At 34.3% G+C, this 23,130-nt stretch overlaps 1 protein-coding gene across 9 annotated transcripts in view; it reads left to right on the forward strand.

Annotated features, from left to right (window-relative positions):
- The window catches only part of LEKR1 (leucine, glutamate and lysine rich 1), a 226,126-nt gene that overhangs the window by 181,513 nt on the left and 21,483 nt on the right, over positions 1-23,130 (forward strand). For 8 of the 9 annotated variants that reach the window (XM_050779849.1, XM_050779854.1, XM_050779855.1 and 5 more), the window contains 2 exons: positions 8,323-8,416; positions 20,659-20,823. In XM_050779849.1, coding sequence (XP_050635806.1) covers positions 8,323-8,416; positions 20,659-20,823 — 259 coding nt within the window. The remainder of the gene's footprint in view (positions 1-8,322; positions 8,417-20,658; positions 20,824-23,130) is intronic. The other variant, XM_050779857.1, reaches the window with a different exon arrangement.

Raw genomic sequence — 23,130 nt, forward strand, 5'->3', positions numbered from 1 at the left:
TTTGTGTCCCCACCCAAATCTCATCTTTAATTGTAATTCCCATAATCTCCACATGTCAAGGGAGAGCCTAGATGGAGGTAATTGAATCATGGGGGCAGTTTCCCCCATGGTGTTCTTGTAATAGTGAGTGAGTTCTCATGACATCTAACGGTTTTATAAGGGGCTCTTCCCCCTTTTCTTGGCACATCTCCTTCCTGCTACATTGTAAAGAATGTGCCTTGCTTCCTCTTCATCTTCTGCCATGATTTGCCATAAGTTTCCTGAGGCCTTCCCCAGCCATGCTGAACTATGAGTCAATTAAACCTCTTTCCTTCATAAATTACCCTGTCTCAGGTATGTCTTAGTAGCAGTGTTCAAACATACTAATGCAGATGCTAATCTGTTAGTTTAAAGCATTATGAAATGTTCTAAGTAATAATTGAAAACAATAAGTCTTACCAGGTTTTTTTCTCCAAGACTCACCTCTTTCTCTGATTTCCTATACATCAACAGCTCTCAGAACAAGAGGCTTGCCAAGCTTCTTATGTTATCACACACTTACTGCTTTTAACAGAGGCAGGAGTTATGGCAAAATCAAAATTATCTATTTGATTGACAATGTGAAGACATCTCGAAAAGAACAACTTGTGAAACAGAATTTAAAACTGTCATTTTGGCATTATGGTTTGACATTTGTTTGCAGTTATGTTTTTAACTGCAATTAAGAGAATCTGGATTTGCATGTACATAAGAAATTAAGATTCTCATTTTCTTTTTGGTCCAAGAATTTAATAAAGTTTTAAAAATAAATACTCTTAATTGTGAATAAGTCCTAATTTACCTATTGTGGCAACTCCAAAAAAATTAATTTTAAATCTATCTGGTGAAATTTCAGGGTAGAATGTCGACAGCCACACCTCCCTCTGAGATATGCAAAGCAAAGACAGCATGACATACTGCTGGCTGGCATAAGCTTGAGCTAGCTTTGTCACTTGTGAATCATGTCACCTCAGATAGTCATTTATCACTCAGGTCTTCATTTCTTCTAAAACTGAGGGAGTTGTATTAACATATTTCTAAGGAATGAAAATAAAGAACCACTATATCCCCAGAGAATAAAACAGTGCCAGACACATAGTCGGCACTCAATATTTGCTGTAAGGGATGGATGCGTGCATGGACGAGAATGAATTTAATTTCTATCAAACAACTGATCACGGAATTTAAAACTGGGAAGCTCCAGTTTTTCTTTCAGGCCAGAGAGCTTTTGACTTTCAAAAATCAGACCTAGGAGTACAATGAGAACTCCGGGATTCCAGTGGTAATCTTCTTTATTAAATTCTTAGTAAAATTTAAATTTAGGATCTAAATCTGTGTTGTTTCCTATAATTCTAAAACATCAATCTCTCTTGAACTGATTCTAGAAAAAAAGTCAGATAACTAAATAGCTATATGTTTTCAGCTACTTATAACATGGAAAAATATGTACTATGCCTTTATAATAAATATTTTATTTCTCATAATTCCTCTAAATTTCTAGCAAAAAGTCCTGCTTGAGTCAGAGTTGGTCCTTCATAGTTTTTGTCAACACAAGATTGTTTTCTCTTTACCAGTGTCCTAAGATTGTTTTATGATCTTGAACAATGTGTGAGCACCGCCATGGTTGTACTGTACAAGTGTGATTTTTATTTTTGGAATCTAGATTATCTTTTTCACACATATAATCAGTCCTGTATACATTACTCACTGCCCATTCCATTCTAATCAAGAACAATGAGTGCATATAATATCATGTATAATTATTCTTTCTGCTTTATCCCATTAAAGAGTCTCACTGAAGATTTCTTAGAGTCAGGAATGGAGGCTCAGCAGGGAATCAAGGAGGTATAAAAGCCCTTCTCATTTCTGTCACCATAATATCAAGCAAAGTTATCATCACAGATACAAATTTATATTTTCATAACAATTTACTCAAAATACTATATACTTTATTAGAAATGTCATAAAGAACTTCATAATTCCTGGAAAATTCAGTGGATAATCATCACTTCGTTAACACTGTTTGCGTCCTAGCTTACTATATTTTAGCTCCTCTAATCTACTAGACTTTTAAAGTTTTTCTTCTAAAAAGTTACATTTAACATGAGTTCCATGCACTGAGTCCATCAGAGGAATGCATTTGGAATGGATTCTACTTTTTGTGGTATCAAAATTGTAACTATATCCAGGGAGACTGAAATTCAAGCATCTCAAATATTCAGTACCATCTACTTTATAGTAAAGGTAGCTTCTAATGTATTCACAGGCACTCTCAGGAGATGCTCATTTGGATTTTCTAATCAATAAGACTTATTTTCCAACAAGAAACCTAATTTAATAAATTAAGTGGATCAAATTGTTAGGCTGTCTGGACACTTCTATCAAGCATGTGACTAGACACATTTATTCTATGATCCTGGCTTTGAAAACCAGGTGAAGTGCTACTTTATTTCCATTGACAGTTGCTCCTTAGCTTGATCAAGTTACTGTCATGATATTCTCATATTATTGCTAAAGCTGTATAGTATCACTTATAGGAAGATGTTGTATTAGTTTCCTATTGCTGCTGTAACAAATGACCACAAATTTAGTGACTTAAAATAACACAAATTTATTGTCTTACAGTTCTGGAGGTCAGAAGTTCAAATGAATCTTAAGGGGCTAAAATCAAGGTGTCAGCAGGACTGGTTCCCTCTGCAGGATCCAGAGAAGACATTCCTTACATCTTCCATCTGTTACAAGTTATCAGCATTCGTTAGCTTCTGGCCACATGAATCCAATCTCTGTTTCATTGTCATATAACCTTCCCCCACACTAACCCTCTTGCATCCCTCCTATAAGAGGACCCTAGTAATTACCCTTAGGGCCCATCCAGATAATTCAAACTAATCTCCTCACCTCAAGATCCTTAACTTTATCACGTCTACGAAGTCCCTTTTCCTATATAAGGAAACATACTCACAGATTCAGATATGGACATCTTTGGAGGCAATTATTCAGCCTATCACAACTGTGATAAGCTAAAAATATCTATTATCAACCCTATAGCAACCACTAAAATAAAACTAAACAAAGAGCTATAGCTAATAAGCCAACAAAAAAGATAAAATTGAATCATAAAATATGCAAAATCTGAAAGAAAACAGAAAGAAGGGAAAGAGAAGAAAAAGCAGATGGGAAAAATAGGAAAGAAATGGCAAAATGGTAATTTAAGCCTAACTGTATCAATGATTAAATTAAATGTAAATTGTCTAAACATTCTAATTAAAATGCAGAGATTATCAGATTGTATAAGAAAATAAGATTTAGATATATGCTGCCTGCAGAAAACGTATTTTAAATATAAAGACATATGAGGTCAAAAATAAAAGAATGGGAAAAGATCTAACATGCTGACCCTAATCAGAAAGCTGTAATGGGTTTACAAAGTAGATTTCAGAACAAAAAAATTTACTGGAAGTAAAGAAGTTCATTTTATAATTATAAGTAGGTCAATTCATCAGGAGGACATAACAGTTCTAAATATTTGTACATCTAATAACAGACCTTAAAAATATAGGAAGCAAAAGCTGGATGGAATTCCAAGTAGGCAAATTCACAATTATTGTTAAAGATGTCAATACCCCCTCTTCATAGCTGATAAAACAAGTAATAGGACAATCAGTAGGCTATAGAAGACTTGAACTTTGTAATCAATTAACCTAATTGACATTTATACAACATTTCACCCAACAACAGCAGAATACACATTTCCCCCCGTGGTTATACAGATTACTCATTGAGACAGACTGTATAATTGGGACATGAAATAAAACCAAAGAAATTTTAAAGGATTTAAATAATACAAAGTACAGTATGTTCTCTTCTCACAGTGTAATTAATGTAGAAATCAAATACAGAAAATTATCTGGACAGTCCCCTAAATATTTGTAAATTATTTAACAATTCTAAATAAGACAGTGGTCAAATAAAATATCAAAAGGGAAATTAGAAAGTATTTTGAACTAAATGAAAATAAAAACATCAAAATTTATGGGATGTCACCAAAGAAAAACTTAGGGACAAATGTCTATGTGAAAAAAAAAAAAAATCAGCTTCCACTTTAGGAAATTAGAAGAAGAGGCGAGGGAAAAATTCCCAAGATAGGCAGAAGAAAGTAAAAAGTATCAGAGTTGTAATCAATGGAAAACAGAAAAACAATAGACAATATCAGTAAAACAAAAATTTGTTTCTTTGAGATCAATAAAATTAATAAACCTCAAGGTAGACTAATCAGGAATAAAAAAGAGAAGTCAAAAATTGCTAATATCAGAAATAAGAGGGATGATACTACTACAGATCTGTCAGATATTAAGATGATAATAGAGAAATATTATGAGCAGCTTTATAATAAATATTATGAACAGCTTTATGTCATTAATTTTGACAACTCTGATGAAATGGACAAAATTTTTTAAACAAACTACCAAAGCTCACTAAAGAAGAATTAGATAACATGAATAGTTCTATATCTTTTAAAGAAATTGAATTTGTAATTTAAAGTCTTCTCACAAAGAAAACTTCCAGCCCAGAGGTTTTACCAGTTAATTTTACCAAACATTTAAAGAAAAAATAATACTATTTATACTCAAACTGTTCCTGAAAATTGAATAAGAAAGAGCAATTCCCATCTTAATTTATGAAGTCAGTATTACTCTGATAACAAAACCTGACAAAGACATAACAAGAAAATTAACAGACCAACATTTCTAATGAGCATTAATATAAAAATTCTAAACAAAATTTTAGCAAATTGAAGGGGCTAAAATCAAGATAACATATAAAAAGGAAATAAATCATGAATAAGTGGAGTTTATCATAAGAGTATAGGATTAGTTTAACATAAAAATTAATGACATTCAACAGATAAAAGAGATAAATTCAACTTCATCAAAATTAAAAACTTGTTCTTCAAAAGACACTTTAAGAGAATGAAAATAAAAACCACAGACTGGAATAATAAAATTTTTCCAGCCTAGAGACTAATGTGCAAGCATCAAGCCTGCTGGGTCTGCCTCACACGTTAATAGATCTCCATTTTACATTTGCTGGATTTTGAGCACAGTTTGAACAGTGACTCTTCCTTCCTAATTCACCTCTATATCTCCAGGGCTAGATGACACTGCCTTGTTCAGAGAGCACAGTAAACCCCACCACTCAAGAGAGAGACCGACAAGTCACCTGCACATTCCTTCACCTTGGTTTTTACCTTGAATTCTCTTTCTTCCACATGCACATTCTACTCTGTGCTCTGGCTATATCAATAATTGTTTTTCTTTATAAGTTTTGAGTAGATACATTGAAGGTTTGCATAGGTATCAAATATTATGAGCTACAATACAGTGAACATCTGTGTATCAACCACACGGTTTAGGAAAAAGAACCTTACCATTATCTTTGAAGTTTTCTTTTGCTTCTCCTCAATTCCATCTCATTCGCTCCTTCCTCAGAGAAGACCACCAGCCTGCATTTTGTGGTTCTCAACAAATGAGGAATAGAAGGAAACTTCCTAAAACTGATAAAGAGCAGCTACAAAAACCTACAGATAACATCTATTGTGTCCATGTTTCTCTATATAATTTTACCAAGCATGTTTGTATTCCTAAACAATGTTAGATTTTGCATGTATTTTATCTTCACATAAATAAAATCATTCCATATGTATCATTCTAATTTGTTCTTTGTGCTCAATATTATGTTCCTGGGATTTGTTTGTAAAGTTTCATGTAGCTGAGGATTATTCATTTCTTCATCTATATTGTATGTTCAGGTATACCACAATTTATGCTGCTTTAGCCTTATTCCATTCATTTTGATAGTAATTAATAATTTCATTATTGTTCAGTTCGAAGGATATTAAAATACCAATTGTGATGTTTATTTGACTCATGAACTATTCAAAAATACATTTTTAAAAATTTTCAAATACCTGAAGCTATTTATCTTTTGTTACAGACATTTCTTTGTTTTCATGGAATATACATGATCACATTGCTGTTCTGTAGAAGTATTATGTTATACTTCTACATATGTAATTTTAAAATGCTTAGTTGCCACATTAAAGACTAAAAATAAGTAAAATCAATTTTAATTATTTAACCCAAACTATCCAAAATATTATTTAAATATGTAATTGTCTTAAAATGTTATCACAGGTATTTAGATTTTTTGTACTAAATTTTCAAATTGGTATGTATTCTACATTTATAGCACATCTTAACTTGAACTGGCCACATTTTAACTGCTCAATAGTTACATGAAACTAGTGGCTACCATATTGAATAATGCAGGTTATAGTATAACCATTGTTTGAAATTAACTAAAACTTACTCTTTGTCCTAGAAGTGGTCAATTCCATATGAGCTGGAAAATAATGATGTATTTATCCACTAATTGTTTACAAGGTTCTAGATGTGAACCTTAAATCTGTCTTATGAACCTTAAGTCTCCTGTATCTTTAATGAACTATTTATTTGCTTGACCCTGGATTGCTACATTACACAACTGTAGCAAAGACATTCACATAGCAGTCTAGAGTTGTGCAGTTTATACTTCCATTGGCATATGTGGTGGTCCTGGGCTGATTTGTCTGTAACTGAGAAATCTGTGGTAGATTCTACCACTAAGGTATGGATTTAAGAATTTCTTTGTACAGTTATATCAAGTTTTGCTTTATATATTTTGAGGCTATTTTAATAGGCACATATAAGTTTAGAACATTCATAGTAAATTAAACTTACCATAATTATCAACTATTCATGTTATCTATTTCTTCTTTAGTGAACTTTGTTGGTTGTTTAAAATATTTTGTCCATTTCATCAGAGTTGTCAAAATTAATGACATAAAGCTGTTCATAATATTTATTATAAAGCTGCTCATAATATTTCTCTATTATCATCTTAATATCTGAGGGATCTGTAGTAGTATGATCACTCTTATTTCTGATATTAGTAATTTCTGACTTCTCTTTTTTATTCCTGATTAGTCTACCTTGAAGTTTATTTTATTGATCTCAAAGAAACAAATTTTTGTTTTACTGATATTGTCTATTGTTTTTCTGTTTTCCATTGATTACAACTCTGATATTTTTTACTTTCTTCTGCCTATCTTGGGTCTTGGTATTAGGAAAGGAGGAAATAGTTTGAGGTTACCCCAAAGAAGTAGACTATGTAGAACTTGCTACTGCATGGTTGTGGTAGAAGAGAGAGAAGGAAATGTCAGAGATGATTCAAACCTTCAGAAATGACCCTTGAAGGTTTTCAGAAGTCAGGAGGAAAGAAAAGATTGTAGGAGATTATATTTAATTTGGTTTTTGATGTATAAAATTTTTGGTGTTGATGGACCATTAGGGTGGAGATGTTGAACACGCAATTATAAATGAAAGTCACAGGTTTTTGCAGGAGGGTCAGAGCTAAAAGGAAAAGAGTGATGATGGAAAACAAAAGGATTAGGAGAATGAATGAGCAATAGAGAAGAATCACATACATAAACATAAGAAGAATCATAATGATCATGCAAGAGGGAAGGGTCCCTGATCAATAAGCATACTTTTGCTGCTACTACTGATTTTTTATCTTAATTTCAGTGCCCCTGTGAAATTCTCTCTTGAATTTCCTCCTGTCCTTACTTCCATCCAGAGGATCACAAGCTAAGCATGAAGATCTACTTACGTGGATTAAGATAATAAAGTGATCTTTATGTTTTCGAATTTCTAATATGTTTTATGCTATATTGCATCCCTGACATCACACATCTCTCTACTTAATTTGGTTTGTTCCTATCAATATTTGAGATAAGTAAAAGAAAAGAAAATTTCACAGGAACTGCTAACATGTATTGGCTTAATGGCATATCCCAACATATTTTCCTTTTTTAAAGAAACCAAATATTGTCTGGTGCTATTTTAGAATTTAGTCATATACTTTTTGAACCACAACTTGTAACATTTTATTTTATTTTTTGCACACATGAACAGCCAGAAGGCATTTTATTGTATTTGTGACTCTGCATATGTTGTTAGTGTTTATTGCCAAAATAATATCTTACTACTTATTAAGCAAAAATTAAGCCTGGAAAAAATACCATATATGCAGCACTTGTAAATTGCTGTTAATAGTTAAAATGATATGTAGTAGCAGCATATATACTGCTAAAGAAAATAAACAGACTAAGTTTTGAAGTAATATCTTCTGACCCAGGAACTACAACTTAGGAATTGTGTTAGGGGTAAGTATTGACTCATTTGTCGGGTTTATGATTTTCAGGGAATTGATGCTGATTTCACATCAGAAAAGCATCGAGCAGCTGCAGGAAACCCTTAGACAGAAGCTGCTGAGTGATGATAACTGGAAGGAGAAGGTAATGGTAGCGTGGCTTTCATCAGCATGCAACCTATTTGCTTTTTAAAAATTCTGACCATTTGTCAGAAGACTCTTCCAGATAGATTTATTTGCTTCTATGCACACTTTTGATTCCTTCTGGAATTTCCTAGACCAGACATGCTTATGGAATGTGTCTTTTCCAAAATATTAGACAACATAATGAAAAATTAACAATGATAACACATTTTGGAATCTTGTAAGATAGCTCTTGGTTCTCATGCAAAAGCATATCTTTTTGCTTTTAAATATTTTCTTATTTCCTTATCAACTGTCACAATCTACATTTGATCATATTCTTAAGACCAGGGAAATAATTCTTACAACTTCTCTTCTTCTCCTATGAGAAGATGAAAGAATGGAAAATGACTTAGAATTATTTGGTTTTGGACTTTTGACATATATACCCTGACAAAGTAAAATGAATAAGCATTTAGCTTGCTAGTATTTACAGAGAAATGTTTGCTGTTAGAGTAGAAAAAAAGCTGCATTGGTTTTGGTCTTTGGTCTTTTTTGTAGTTTTCAAAGTTTCAACAATGAATAGGTATTACTTTCATAATTTTAAATAATAAAAGTAATATTTTAAAAATTGTTAGTCCGTACCTTCTCAGGTCATCCACAGCTCTAGTCATTGAGTTAAAAGCAGTCATCTTTCTGCCATAAACTTCCAGTACTCCTTGATTGATCCCTGGGCCATATTCTACACACTGACCCAAAGCATTCCCAACTTATTCTCTTCCATGACTGGTATCTATGCCTAGCACTGGCCTTCTGCCTTAGTTTTCTTATTATGCCTTAAATTTTCCTCTAGAAATGGAGCTGGTCGCCAAAATTCAGATTGTTTGACTGAAGTCCCGACAACTTGTTTGGGTTTTATCAGATTCTTCTCCTTGGGGATTGAACCCCATAACTTGTAGCCTCAGCAACAAGCAGTGGCCTCCTTCAAACTAACATCTCTACTAGGAATCCCTCACTCTACCATCCAGCATACTGAAACCCTTTAGGTATTCTTGCTGGCTCAGGACAATTTTAAATTTGTCGCTTTCATTTCCAGTCTTCAAACAGTTGGCCATACTCAGCCAACAGTAGCCCTCTAAAAATAAGTACCCCTTCCCTTCTCCATCAGGGTACACAGTCAGGATATAGTAAATATGATCACTGTAACAATAGTACCACATGGACCAAAACAAAATTGGAGAATATGGACTAATGTTGCTATTTGTGTCTCATTCTTATTTTGTTTTATTTTGTAGCATAAGCCTTTTCTTTTCCTTCTTCTCTGAGGCCCAGCTTCTTTAATTCTTTCTTATTTTAATTAGCCTCAGGGTATTCAACTAACAGGTCTGCACTTATTCACTTTCCCTATTCTTACCAATCTATGTGTAAAAATTGAAAAAGAAGATTATCAGCCCTATTTTGTATAATCCAAAATATTCAAATTAGAACAATGAAAGATTGTTTATCCATCCAACTGATAGAATAGTTTAACACTGTGGTTAAGATCTAGTGAGATCGTCTCTCATACCTACTCTTTAAGGGACTAGAAATTAAAGCAACCTTTTTGGAAAGCAGTTTGTCAATATGTACCGAGATATTGTAAACTTCCCATGTTTTGACTCAGAAATTTTACTAATGGAATTAATGTGGATAGAGATTCAGAGTCATTCCGCTTCTCAAACTCCTGAGCTCCTTCTCTTAATATGATGGAGTAAACTTTCCTGCTTTTGCTTCTGTAGAAATTTCCCATCTCCATATTCATACCCCACTAGGGGTTTTCGAATACATTTTGCTGGAGAAAAAGTCTCTGTTTATGATCCCCTCTAGTACTTCTGTTCACTGTACCCTGTCTTGAGGTGCTAACAGAGTAGAACAAGTTAGTGTTAGCATCTGACATATAAAAGCATTTATGTTCTTGCTTTATGCTATTAAGTTAATTTGGTGGTAAAAATAATTCTATATAATATTCTATAAGTTCTTGCTAGGACCATGATATCTTTCTAATGAATTAATTATATTGCAGAGGTATTTTGGCATGTATAATTTTCTATAGTATAAATGGACATTTCATTTGGTTGAAAGGACATGACTTCTTGTTAATAAATGTTATAATTTAGCTAGCAGTAAATCAAGATCCAGACCAGGAAAGCAAAGGACTAATAATTATGCCTTGGCTATGTTAGCTATTGAGACTATGAATAAAAAGTTATCTAAAAGTCTTCTCATGAGAAAGGAGAATCATTACTATGACATTGTCATCTCTTTCTTGGATCACTGTGCCTTTGCCAAAGAATGAAATGTTCTTTTTACAAATATATAATACACATATTAAAATAAACTTCATAGATTAAATGGTTTTAACATGCAAAAAAGTAGATAGCAATTTGTGTCTGTGCTTAATTATTTTAGAGTATGTAAAAAGCACATAATAAGATCAATAGTTGCTATGTGACAAGGATGGCACATTTTTAAATAACTACATATTTACTAATTGTCATGGATTTTTATTTAAGTATTACTACTTGAAGAAAGCAAATTAATGTGCATGCTGAACCTTTAAAATTGGTTTTAAATGTACAATGTTGTTACTATTTAGTTAAAATTTTGTAATGAAAAAATCCTATAGCCACACTGCTTATATAATCAACTTACATTATTTAATCACTATCACTTTTTAGTGCAATAAGCAAATTCTAAGCAAATATTTTCTTAGATTATCATCAAGACATCACACTTAAGAACATTTTAGAATTGCAGTAATGACCTCATTTAAAATACTACATAGAGCTTTTGAGAAACCAGTAGTTAAACAAACAAAAACCTTATTTCTTGACAGAAGCAACTAGATTGAGAGTGAAAATGCAGGTGAGAAAAGTTTACTTCAAGAAATAGTCAATTTTCAATTTTGAAGGAAGGCAAAAAAAAAAATCTCAAATTAGTTTTCAAAATTGAAGGACCAAATGACCTAATAATTCCTAATGTATTTTAGTATGCTATTATTGAAATTAAAAGGGATAATTTCTGACATACAAAATGTGACACAGATGTTATTTATAAAATATCAATTTTAATTTATGTGTAATAAACATAGATCAGAGGAATATTGAGGACATGCTTTAATTTTAATATTTTTTAAAATGCAGTTTTAGAAATTGAATTAATAAAATCTGAAAATTTTGGGTCAGGAGTGGCCAGCAGAGATCATCTCATAAACCACTAATCTAGAAACAAAATTTGTCTCTATTAATAATGTAATTTTCATTATTATGACATTATTATTTCCATTTTGCACATTACAAAAAAGACTTAGAGAAGTTGAGTAATTTACTAAAGCTATAAAGGCAGGAAATGAGCTGAGAATCAATTTCCATGTATCTAAATACAAAGTTCCATATTTCTGCATTTGGCCAAGATGGAGTGACAGGGACCAAATTTACCCTCCTACCTAAAACAAATAAAACAGTGAGGAAAAGATAGAAAACAATGGTTTCAAGACATTGGACATCTGGCAATGAAAGACAGTGATTCCTGGAAACAGAAGACAAACAAGGTGAGCCCTGTGATTGCTATAACTTAGTGTCCTGAAAGACATTTCAGGTCATGGTGTAGGGAGTTGGAATCCAGTTTGAGCCTGTCAGATTCTTTGAGTTGAGGAAACCTTGCAGAGTCCTGGGAGATCATGGTGGCTAAAGTTCACAGATAGTGTTCACAGGAGAGAGAGCTGCACATAGGAAGAACACTGGAGATCTACAAAGAGTCCCCCCTTGCATATGTTTATGATCAAAGTGTACATGTGGGAAAAGCACACAAAGCCAGGGACAGACCGAGTCAGAGAGAGTATTGAATACTCACACATTGCCAGTGATTTGCATTTCCATCAGCCAGACTGGAAAACCTGTAATTTATAAGGCCCTGGGTAGAGTGCTCAAAAGGGTCTTGCATCACAAGTTGAGAAAAATTAGGCCTAGATGAAATGCTGATTTGATTCTGCCTAATACATTTTAAAAGGCAGACCTAAAATAATCAAGCTGATTTCAAGAAACTTAACTGCATCCTAGGACAGAGCTCAAGAATATTCATAGGAATACAAAAATATCTAGCACCAAACAAAGTAAGTTAACAATGTCTGGCATATAGTGAACAATTGCCATCCATGGAAACATACAAGAAAATAGGGCTCAAAATGAAAAGAAATATCAGTAAATAAAAACTGACCCAGAATGAAAAGAAATATCAGTAAATAAAAACTAACGCAGAAGTGAGAATTAGCAGAAAAAACATTAAAACAAATATGATAACTGTATTCCATATACCCAAAAGCTAAAGAAAAAATTGACCATGTTAAGTAAATGGAAGATAAAAAAGACCAGTTACTGAATTTTGAGAGACGAAAACTAGATTATCTGAAATTAAAAGTACACTGGATTGGACTGATGGCAAAATAGACATTCCAGAAGAAAACTTTAGTGAACTTGAAGATGCAGCAATAGAAAATCTTTTTAAATAAAACAAGATAGACTCCAAAACAAAAACAAACAAACAACTCAAAAAGAATATCAGTGAGCCATGAGACAGATTCAAGAGGCCCAATATATCTGTAATTGAAATTCCTGAAGGACAAGAGACAGAAGAGGGAACCAAAAAAAAAAAAAAAAAAAAAAAAAAGAAATAATGACTGAAAGTTTTACAGATTTAATGAAAACTAAACACCCATAGTTTTAAGAAGCTCAATAAGCCTCAGGCACAAGAAACCAAGTGCACCAAGGGAAATTATAATCCAGTTGTCCAAAACAGTAATAAAAAGAAACATTTTAAAGCAACTGGATTTTTTAAAGACATTATATAGAGAGGAAAGAAGACAGCAGATTTTTTTTTAATCAGAAACAATGCAAGCAAAAAAAGTAGGATTGAAAGTACTAAAAGAAGGTTAGGGGGGCAGTGAGGAAAGCTGTCAACCTAGAATTCATACCAAGTGAAAAAATCTTTCCTTCAAAAGGCACTGAAAAAATGTATTACCAATAGACCCACACTATAAAAAATGTTAAAAGAAGTCCTTTAGTCAGAAGGAAAGCTATACCAGATGGAAATATGGATCTACACAGGGGAACATAGAAAACCAGAAATGGTAACACTGTGGGTAAAGATATGGGTCTTTTTTCATTATTTAAATTTTTAAAAATATAATTGATGAGATTTATAACATAGAAGCAAAATATATGACAATAATAACACAATGGCTGAGAGGATAGAAGTGGAAATATATTATTACTGTGAGATTCTTATCCAATATATGTAGTGATAATATCATTAGAAAGTAGACTGTATTGAGTTAAAGACATATTCTCCAAACCCTAAAATTATAGATAATAATCCAATAAAGGAGACAAAATTGAATTTTAAATACCAGTCCTAAAGAAGACAGCAAAATAAGGGAAAGAGAAAAAATATGAGATGGGCCAAATGGAAAACATAGCAAGATAGTAGATTTAAAGCTAATTATATCAATAATCACATTAAATGGAAATGATCTAAACCAGAGATCAGCAAACTTTTTCTATAAAGGACCAGTTAGTTAATATTTTTGGTTTTGTATGACATACAGTCTCTGTCACAAACATTCAACCCTGCCATTGTAACATATAAAAGAAACCATAGACAATATGCAAATGAATGGGCATGGCTGAATTTAGTCTGTAGGCCATAGTTGGCTAAGCTCTGGTCTAAATATTCTATTAAAAAGGCAGAGATGTTTATCTTGGATAAAAAATGCAACACCTTACTATATGTTGCCTATAAGAAATGAACTTTAGGATGTGAGGAAGATCTGACTGTGACATCTATCACACCCTGTTGATTGCCAGGGTTGATCTGGCTGATCTGGCTGGCTAAGCAGGTATCCCCATCCTCCCTTACTGCTTTACATGTGACCTTCTTGAAGCTGCACGTGTTCTGGTGGAAGAGGATGACCTTCCTTGATAGAGGAGGACCATTCTTCTGTAAAGGGTATATGAGTAGCTGTGCTCCTCCCCTGCTAGAACTTCTAAATAAGCTCTCAAGAAATGCACTTTACTATAAAGACACCATAGATTAAAAGTAAAAAATGGAAACACAAATCAAAAGAAAGCTGGAGGCCAGGCGCGGTGGCTCACGCCTGTAATCCCAGCACTTTCGGAGGCTGAGGCGGGTGGATCACGAGGTCAGGAGATCGAGACCATCCTTGCTAACACAGTGAAACCCCATCTCTACCAAAAATACAAAAAAAAAAAAAAAAAATTAGCTGGGTGTGGTGGCGGGTGCCAGTAGTCCCAGCTACTCAGGAGGCTGAGGCAGGAGAATGGCGTGAACCCAGGAGGTGAAGTGAGCAGAGATGGCACCACTGCACTCCAGCCTGGGTGACAGAGCAAGACTCCGTCTCAAAAAAAAAAGAATGCTGGAGTAGCTATATTACTATCAGGCAAAGTAGATTTCAGAGCAAAGAAATCAGAATACTTAATATTTTGCTAGGATTAAAGAAAGATATTGAATAATGACAAAGGGGTCAGTTCACCAGGAGGACATAATAACCCTAAATGTTCATTCACCTAATAACAGAGCTTACAAATACATGAAGCAAAAACTGATAGAACTGTAAGGAGAAATAAATTCACTAATTAGAGCCTAAGATATCAATTCCTTTTCTCAATAATTGATAGAAAAATAGCCAAAGAGTAAGGATTTATACAATGGAAAATGGTATAAATTTATTAACAGATACATTGAACAATATTGTTAACAAACTTGACCTAAATGATATGTATGGAATTCTCAATTTGACAGCAGAATACACATTTTTCTCAAGTGCACATGATCTTTTACCAAAATCTACATATTTTGGCTTATAAATAAGTCTCAATAAGTTTAAAAGGATTCACGACAAGTATTTTCTCTGACCATAATGAAATAAAATTAGAAATCATTAGCAGATCTGGACAATCCTCAAATATTTTGAAACTAAATAAATACCAAGTCCATTCCCTGAGCCCACTATGCTGTACAGATGTAGGGGTGGAGGGGACCGGTTACATGAAAAGAAAACGAAACACACTGAGCTATAGAGTTCACCAGCAGCACCTAAGTATACATATCCTTTCCACCTTGTAGTTGCTCTATGATCTTGGTGAAGTTACTCACTTCTCTGAACCTATTTCTTAATCTAGACAATGGGAGTAATACTTCTATTATTATATGTTATTCTCAGAGTTGTTGTAAGAATTAAAAGAGTTAATATATAGAAAGTGTCCTATACCATACCACCCTAGCTTGTATTCATTTACTCAGTGAACATTCTCTCCTTGCATCCTAAGTTCACACAGTTCTTGACAGGATTTGACCTGCAGCCTACATATTCTGATTCCTTAGCATTCATTTTTCAACTGCAAATTCTGTTTTGAATAATCATCTGCTTTTATTATTTATTCAGTAGCTATTTCAGAAATAATCTGAAGTATTGTAATAATTTGCAATCAGTATTTTTTTTGTAAAATAGTATAATAATTTATTTTAGGAGATATATCTTTAAAAATTATATATGCATATCAAACATAAGCAAATTATTTGATTCCTACTTTGGCAACTAAAATTCCTATTGGTTTTAAAGGTATCATTGAGTAATAAATGGTCAAACATGGTGTTTGGCTCCATGTTCAATAAGAAAATGATAATAACAAAGTCAACCACAAATATCTCACTTGGAAAATAGTGAAAAGGCAGTATTTTGCATATTGGTATTAGATACAGATTTTATAAAATACTAATTATGCATTTTAACAACAAATACAAAAGAAATTTAAAAACAATGCTCTGAATGCTCTGGAGTCATCTGGAGGCCTTCACCAAGGAGATGGAGTTTGAGCTAGAAGAGGATATAGATAAATAAAAAACAAAAATAATTAAAACCTAGGATGTGTACAAAGGTAATAATTGATTTTACTTTGTGTGAATCTTAAGTTAATGTTACTCCTGCTTTTTTAGAAATCATAATTTTCTCCTTATCAAAATTACTACTAGTTATTGTACAAAGTGGTTCATGCTTTATATGTACGCCATCAACAAATTTATTCATTTTGCTCAAACATCACTCCTGTCATCTAAAATATTTTAAATTATCAGCTCCTATCAACATTTAAAAATAAAAACATGGCAAGTTGGCATGAATGCACCTACTCAAAGGCAAATAATACACCCCTTAAGCAAATCATTGTGTTTATGGGCTCATCATTTTGTTCAAACTAATCAGATCATGAAGGAACCAGTAATCTCATTTCTCTGTGCTAACTCGTCAACACATTCAGATGGCTCTTAGCATCCCATTGCAGCTTTCCTAAATGTTTGAAATCCCATGTGAAGCTCATCACTTTGCTTCTCCTTCTCAGACTGTGCAAATTAAAAATCAAGCTAGCAATAGTCAATCATTCTTCTCCCTTTTGTCTACAGTGCTTGTTCTTTCCCACTGTCTGTATATTTATTCCTTCCTTGTTTTGTCTCTTTACCTACAGTAGTTCAAGGAATAGTTCAGGGGCAAGAAGATCTTGCTTTCTAACTCAGGTAAAACAAAACATTCAACTCATTCAAGCCATCAGCCATCACCTTTTCTTCCCTGAATACTTCGTTTCAACTTCATCAAAGGAACCCTGCTGATTTTCTAATTGACCTCATCTCCATAATAATTTTTGAAAACTTTTTTAAAGGTTCTTCTAAAGTCCTTCTGTCATCTAATTTTTGTCTTGTTCCACCAAGTTTGCATATATTCTCACTGTCTTAATTTGAGCAATCAATCCATATTTGGAAAGATGTTGTTTTGTCCTAAAATAGCTATTGAACTCTACTAATTAACCACACAAGATTTTTAAAAATACTTGATATCTTAGCACCTCAATACACATTTTTCTTGAGCTTCTCAAAATAGCTTGTTGCTTTTTTATTAATAGTCTCAGAGCATCTTATGAATGATTAATGCTTATATTATTCACTTATTATTGATTACTATTAATGACAACTATGTGACTATTATTTATTAATAATTAATAATTGAATGTTATTGATTATTGACTTTTATATTAATATTATGCCTTCCAATTTTTCCAAATGTTTTACATTTGGTTTCTCTTTTCATATATTCTTGACATATCTATGCCAGTGTGGTCAAAGCACAGTGATCAAATGAGAAAAGTAGTGGCAGCCAGACTGGAGGAGTCCAGGACTGCCACCATATACAGTGTTTAAGTTGCAGCCTGCACCAGGCCAAGGCAGCAAAGGGAGCTGGAATCTAGCCTGTACTCTGCTCATCAAGTCCTATGCCTGGCATGAGACTGTTTTCATCTAAGGAAGGGGTGCTTTGTCAGTTTACACAAAGGTGTCATATGGGCTAGTAGTGGCCCTGTAAAAGCTCATATAGAGGAGTTTTGATATATTAATGCCTTGAGAAACCACGAAGAAGGAATTTAAAAAATCTAATTTATACTTTGTTTGGTTTTTTTTTGTTTTTTTTGAGACGGAGTCTCGCTCTGTCGCCCAGCCCAGGCTGGAGTGCAGTGGCGCGATCTTGGCTCACTGCAAGCTCCGCCTCCCGGGTTCACGCCATTCTCCTGCCTCAGCCTCCCGAGTAGCTGGGACTACAGGCGCCCACAACCGCGCCCGGCTAATTTTTTGTATTTTTAGTAGAGACGGGGTTTCACCGTGGTCTCGATCTCCTGACCTTGTGATCCGCCCGCCTCGGCCTCCCAAAGTGCTGGGATTACAGGCGTGAGCCACCGCGCCCGGCCTAATTTATACTTTGTAAAGAATACTGTGCTGTGTGTCGTAGCATGGGTTGGAGCAAAGCAGGAGTGAAAGTGAGGCCGGTCAGGAAGTGATGGTGGCCAGAACTAGGTGATCGGGAAGTGCTGATGAAAGTTGAGACATAGAGAAATGGATGCAAAACATCTTTTGAAGGTAAAATGAACAGGATTTTGTGTTGGATTGGGTGGGGAGGGTAAAGGAGAGAGGTGTGAAAGATGATGTTCCAGTTACTGACTTGAGTAACTAGATGAATGGTAGAGCTGTGTCCTGAAATAAGGGGGAGAAACAGGCTATGGGAAGAGTGTAGTTACAAGATTTCTGGGTCATACAATTCGTTGGAGGCACCTGTGAATTATCTAAATGGCTACCAGGAGGCAAAGTGGATTTACGTACCTGAAATTCAAAAGAATGTCTTCTTTTTTTCTGAGTGCCCCTGAGACTTCCTTTGTCTTCAGCAGTCTGAGAGCAGCCCATCCGAGTAATTCTGTCATTCTGTAATGTTGCTAAAAGATCATCAGTAGCCTATTATCCCAAACAATTCAGAAGTTTATTTTGAAAGGGCTAAAATCCAATACTGTATAAACATAATTACTTTCCCTTAAGGCAGATGCTCAATCTTATACCCAGTACAATAAAACCAATTGACCCCACACTGGGGCTAGTCTTCCATCTAGTATTTTATTTAATGTAAAGGACTTCCTTTAACTTTCTTAGCAAAATTTGTGTCCTTGTACCCTGATTTCATTGTTCCCTTGAGAAATTTAGGTTGATCTCTTTCCTTGTCTTGGTGGCCTAAATCACACAGTCACAATCAGTTGTGAGTTTTTCTCCCGATTTACCTGGTTTTACCCTTTCTTAGAGTTTATAATCCTGGCACAGTGTAAGCCCAGAGCCAGCCTGTCACTGGGATTGCCTTCTCCAGTCTCTCTAGATGAACTTCCAGGAGTAAATTACTCCAGTACTCATGGATTTGTTCTCTTTCCTGTTTCAGTAGGCAGAGCCAAAACCAATGGTTAAAAACCACATGGAGAGAGATGTTGGCTCAACTACAGGAAAAACTGCCTAATGCTTAGTGCTGTCTGAAAATGGAAATGCCTTCTGGGGAAGGAGTGAGTTATAGTTTCTGGAGGTGTGAGGCACCCAGCAGTCAGTCATTTAGTATGGAGTCAGTAGTAGAGACTGAAGGGTCAGAGTGTGGAAGTACTCTCCACTGACTATTAAATTCCTACTCATGTTAGAGCTTTACACAGAAGCTTTGCCTCCTTTAATCCTCATAACAACCCCTAAGGGAACTAGTTATAACCCTACCAGGAAGGGTTACAGTCACAAACTCAAAATCACTCAGTTAGCAAGTAGCAGAGCCAGGATTAAGAGCCAGGATTTAAACTCAACTTCATCTGCATCCAGATTTCTTGCTTATTCTTTCCACAATTCATGGAAACATGAGAGATTGAATTAGGGGATTTCTAAGGTCCCTTCTAGCATTATGATGCTATCTGAGTCAAAGTATGGATACAGATGCTCTTCACCTTTCAGTGGAGTTACATCCTGATAAACCCATCATAAATTGAAGGTATTGTAAGTCAAAAATGGGTACTCTGTAGACATGATGGAATGTGAAAACACAATATCTAAAAAATACTGGCAACACAGTACATACACTGTACACTATCAGTTGTTTGCCCTCATGAGCACATGGCTGACTGGGAGCTGCAGCCCACTGACACTGCCTAACATCCCAAGAGAGTATCATACTGTGTATCAACGGCCCAGGAAAAGATCAGAATTCAAAATTTGAAGTATAGTCTCTACTGAAAATGCATATTGCTTTCTCACCATTATAAAGTCAAAAAATCAGAAGTCAAACCATTGTAAGTTGGAGACTATCTGTACGGGCATTACTGACTCTTTTCCTTTAATCATCCTTCCCACTTTAGTCACATTAAAATGACAATCCGTGACTCTAAAACTTTCTATGACCTCCATCAAGAAAGGGCCACTTGAAAAATCAACATTTGTACTTTGTATTCCCTCTGAGTTTTAAGCAGAACTTAGTCTAAAGCCCTCAAAATCTGCTTAAAAACAAAAACTTTAATTTTCTGAGTTGCTGGCAAGGGCTGAGTTCACAGTATAAATGAGCAGGTAACTAAGCTTTTAGTATTTCTGAAAACTGTCATATGGTTCTAACTCCTCTACTAATTTTTCAGGTCTTAGAAGGTGGTGGAATATTTGGCACAAGGTCAGTTTTTCTGGCCCAAGTTTTAAGTCACATAATTTTTTAGAATTTTAAAAATAGTTTAATTAAAAATTTAATGTCAGAACATTTTAAAACTAAGAGTTTGAAAATAAGCTTAATGTACTTATTTTAAGGTAAAATGGTTTTACTTGTGTTTTAAATGCCATTTCTAGATTGAAGCAGAACTTGCCAAGGAAAGGGCCCAACACTTGGTTGAATTTGAAGAGCAAGCTCTTCTCTTTAAGGAAGAAACAAAACTGCAACTTGATATTGAAAAAGAAAAACACCAAGATATAATCCAAAAGTATAAGAAAGAACAAGAGGAACTACAAATGAAGGTCTGTAATTATGACGTTCATCATTATTTAACAGATTTGAAACTGCAGATGTTGTATATTTCGCCTTAGAACACTACAGTATTTATGATTCCAGTAGCTTTCACTCATGGTCACTGTGTCTTGGTTTTAGCCAGGCAGGTAAGATGGTTTGGCTAATTCTCCAGAATGGATAACTGAGATAAGTTATACAAGCATGTAATCTAGCTATGTATGGATTTTTTCTACTGGAATAAACTTATTTTTAAAACATCATAAACTATATGACTAAAAATTAGTATGGCTAGATATTTCAACACCTCAAATATCTAACATCAAAAGATAATGAGGTATTTTACATAATTAAAAATTTCCCAACAACTAAAGCATATACCCTTTCATTGCAGATATTTTTCATTCTCAACATTTTTGAATGAAGAGAAATATTTTAAAAATGTAATCACATCTCCCTAAATTTCTTAAACAGTATGTTCTAAATACTAAAGGTTTTGTTAAAGTTTTCCTGTTTTTATAGGACTTGAGTGTAGAGTGTGTATGTGCATATGTGTATTAATCAAGACCTAGTGTGGAAATAACATTTTGAATACGTGCATAAAGAGTCTGTGTTAATTAAGCATCAGACAAGACCTAATGGCTTCTACATTTGTGTACAGGAGGTATGGTACATCCATTTCAGTAGTCCATTGTGAACAACAGGCACACCAGCTACATGTGTACAACCAGTGCAATAGCACATGGTCCCACACTCAGAAAGGTCTCATGCTTTGGATGTAATGCTCTGCAGGTACTACCTTGAAATTCTTAATAAGCTAACTGGGCATAGTGGCTCATGCCTATAATCCTAGCACTTTGAGAGGCCCAGGCAAGAGGATCACTTGAGGCCAGGCATTCAAGACCAGCCTGGACAACATAGCAAGACTCTGTCTCTATTTAAAAAAAAAAAAAAAAAAAGATTTAATTAGCCTAGTGTGATGGTTCATACCTGTAGTATGTTCATACCAGTTAATACCCAGGCTACTTGGGAGGCTGATACATGAGGTTCACTTGAACCCAGGAGTTCAAGGCCTCTGTGAGCTATGATCACACTACTGTACTTTAGATTGGGCAACAGAGTGAGACCCCCTTTTCTAAAAGAAAAAAAATTTGTAGTTATTTTTATCTTTGAACTTGAGTTTTGTAAGTGAAATCCTACTGGGGCAATGGAGCATGTGCCACAAGCTTACAGCCTTGGCTCCCCCAAGGTTCTGCCTCCCCTAGAGGGTTCTCACCTCTTGCTTCCTGGCTTCTGATGCCCCAGGCTCCACTGAGTCTCCCCTTTTCTTCCTCCTCTCACTCTGTGACTGCTGTTGCAGCCCTGGGTGGTTCAGGATCCCATCAGCAGGATAATGCAGACAGGCAAGCTGGAACTTGCCAGATGTTACAGTTTCTCAAAAGAAGTCATAAATCCACATTTTGTAAGTGAAACCTCCTGATCTTTAAATGTTGACTGCCTTTTAAAAAATAAAAACATATTTGTGGTTATGTGAACCTCTTCTCCCAAGGATAACTTGCTTTATTTCAATGTCAGCTCTCCTCTGGGTGATGGAAACCACTGTACAGACCTGACAGTGACTTTCTTTCCTCCTGGATTAATTGAAGATAATAGAATATTAATTTATAAAATTATGAACTATGGTGAAGAGACTTCTCACACAAGTTATTCTTTCTGTAAATTTAACATTTGAAACAAATTTTGGATACACAACTCTTTTTATGTAATAGTTCACAAAGTCCTTGGAACCTTGGTCTGTGAATGTTTTCCAGATTCTTAGTGGGCTAGTTTCTTGTTGTGCTAATATTTATAACATGACAATAATTGAGCGTAAGTAATAAGGATATGTTCCATTAGAAGCAGCTCTTGTTTTGTTGTTTTGTTTTTTAAGGAGAAAGAAAATAAGTGTCTTTTCCTTTCTAAAGACTTTCATGCTATGAAGAAAAGCTTCTCCAAGTTATTCTCTCATTCATTTATCTAGAGGTACCACCTTGAGAAGCAGTACATTTTCAGAATATTCAGGTCACCTGTGGCTATGAAAGTTTCCATTAAATTAATTAACATTAAATACAATTTAAATTCAGTTCTTTGGTCACATTAGTCTTATTTCAGGTGCTCAATAGTCAATACTCTTTTTTGAGAGCTATGGTTAGAGTACTTAGAAATTAGATACAAATATTGCTTTTTTTTCTTTTTTTGAGAGTCAGTTGTTAAACATTTACCAGCACTGTCAGTAGCCACATGTGCCTAGTGACTACCATATTGGATAACATAGAATA

This window comes from Macaca thibetana, chromosome 2 (assembly GCF_024542745.1).
Source record: "Macaca thibetana thibetana isolate TM-01 chromosome 2, ASM2454274v1, whole genome shotgun sequence".
NCBI lineage: Eukaryota > Metazoa > Chordata > Mammalia > Primates > Cercopithecidae > Macaca > Macaca thibetana.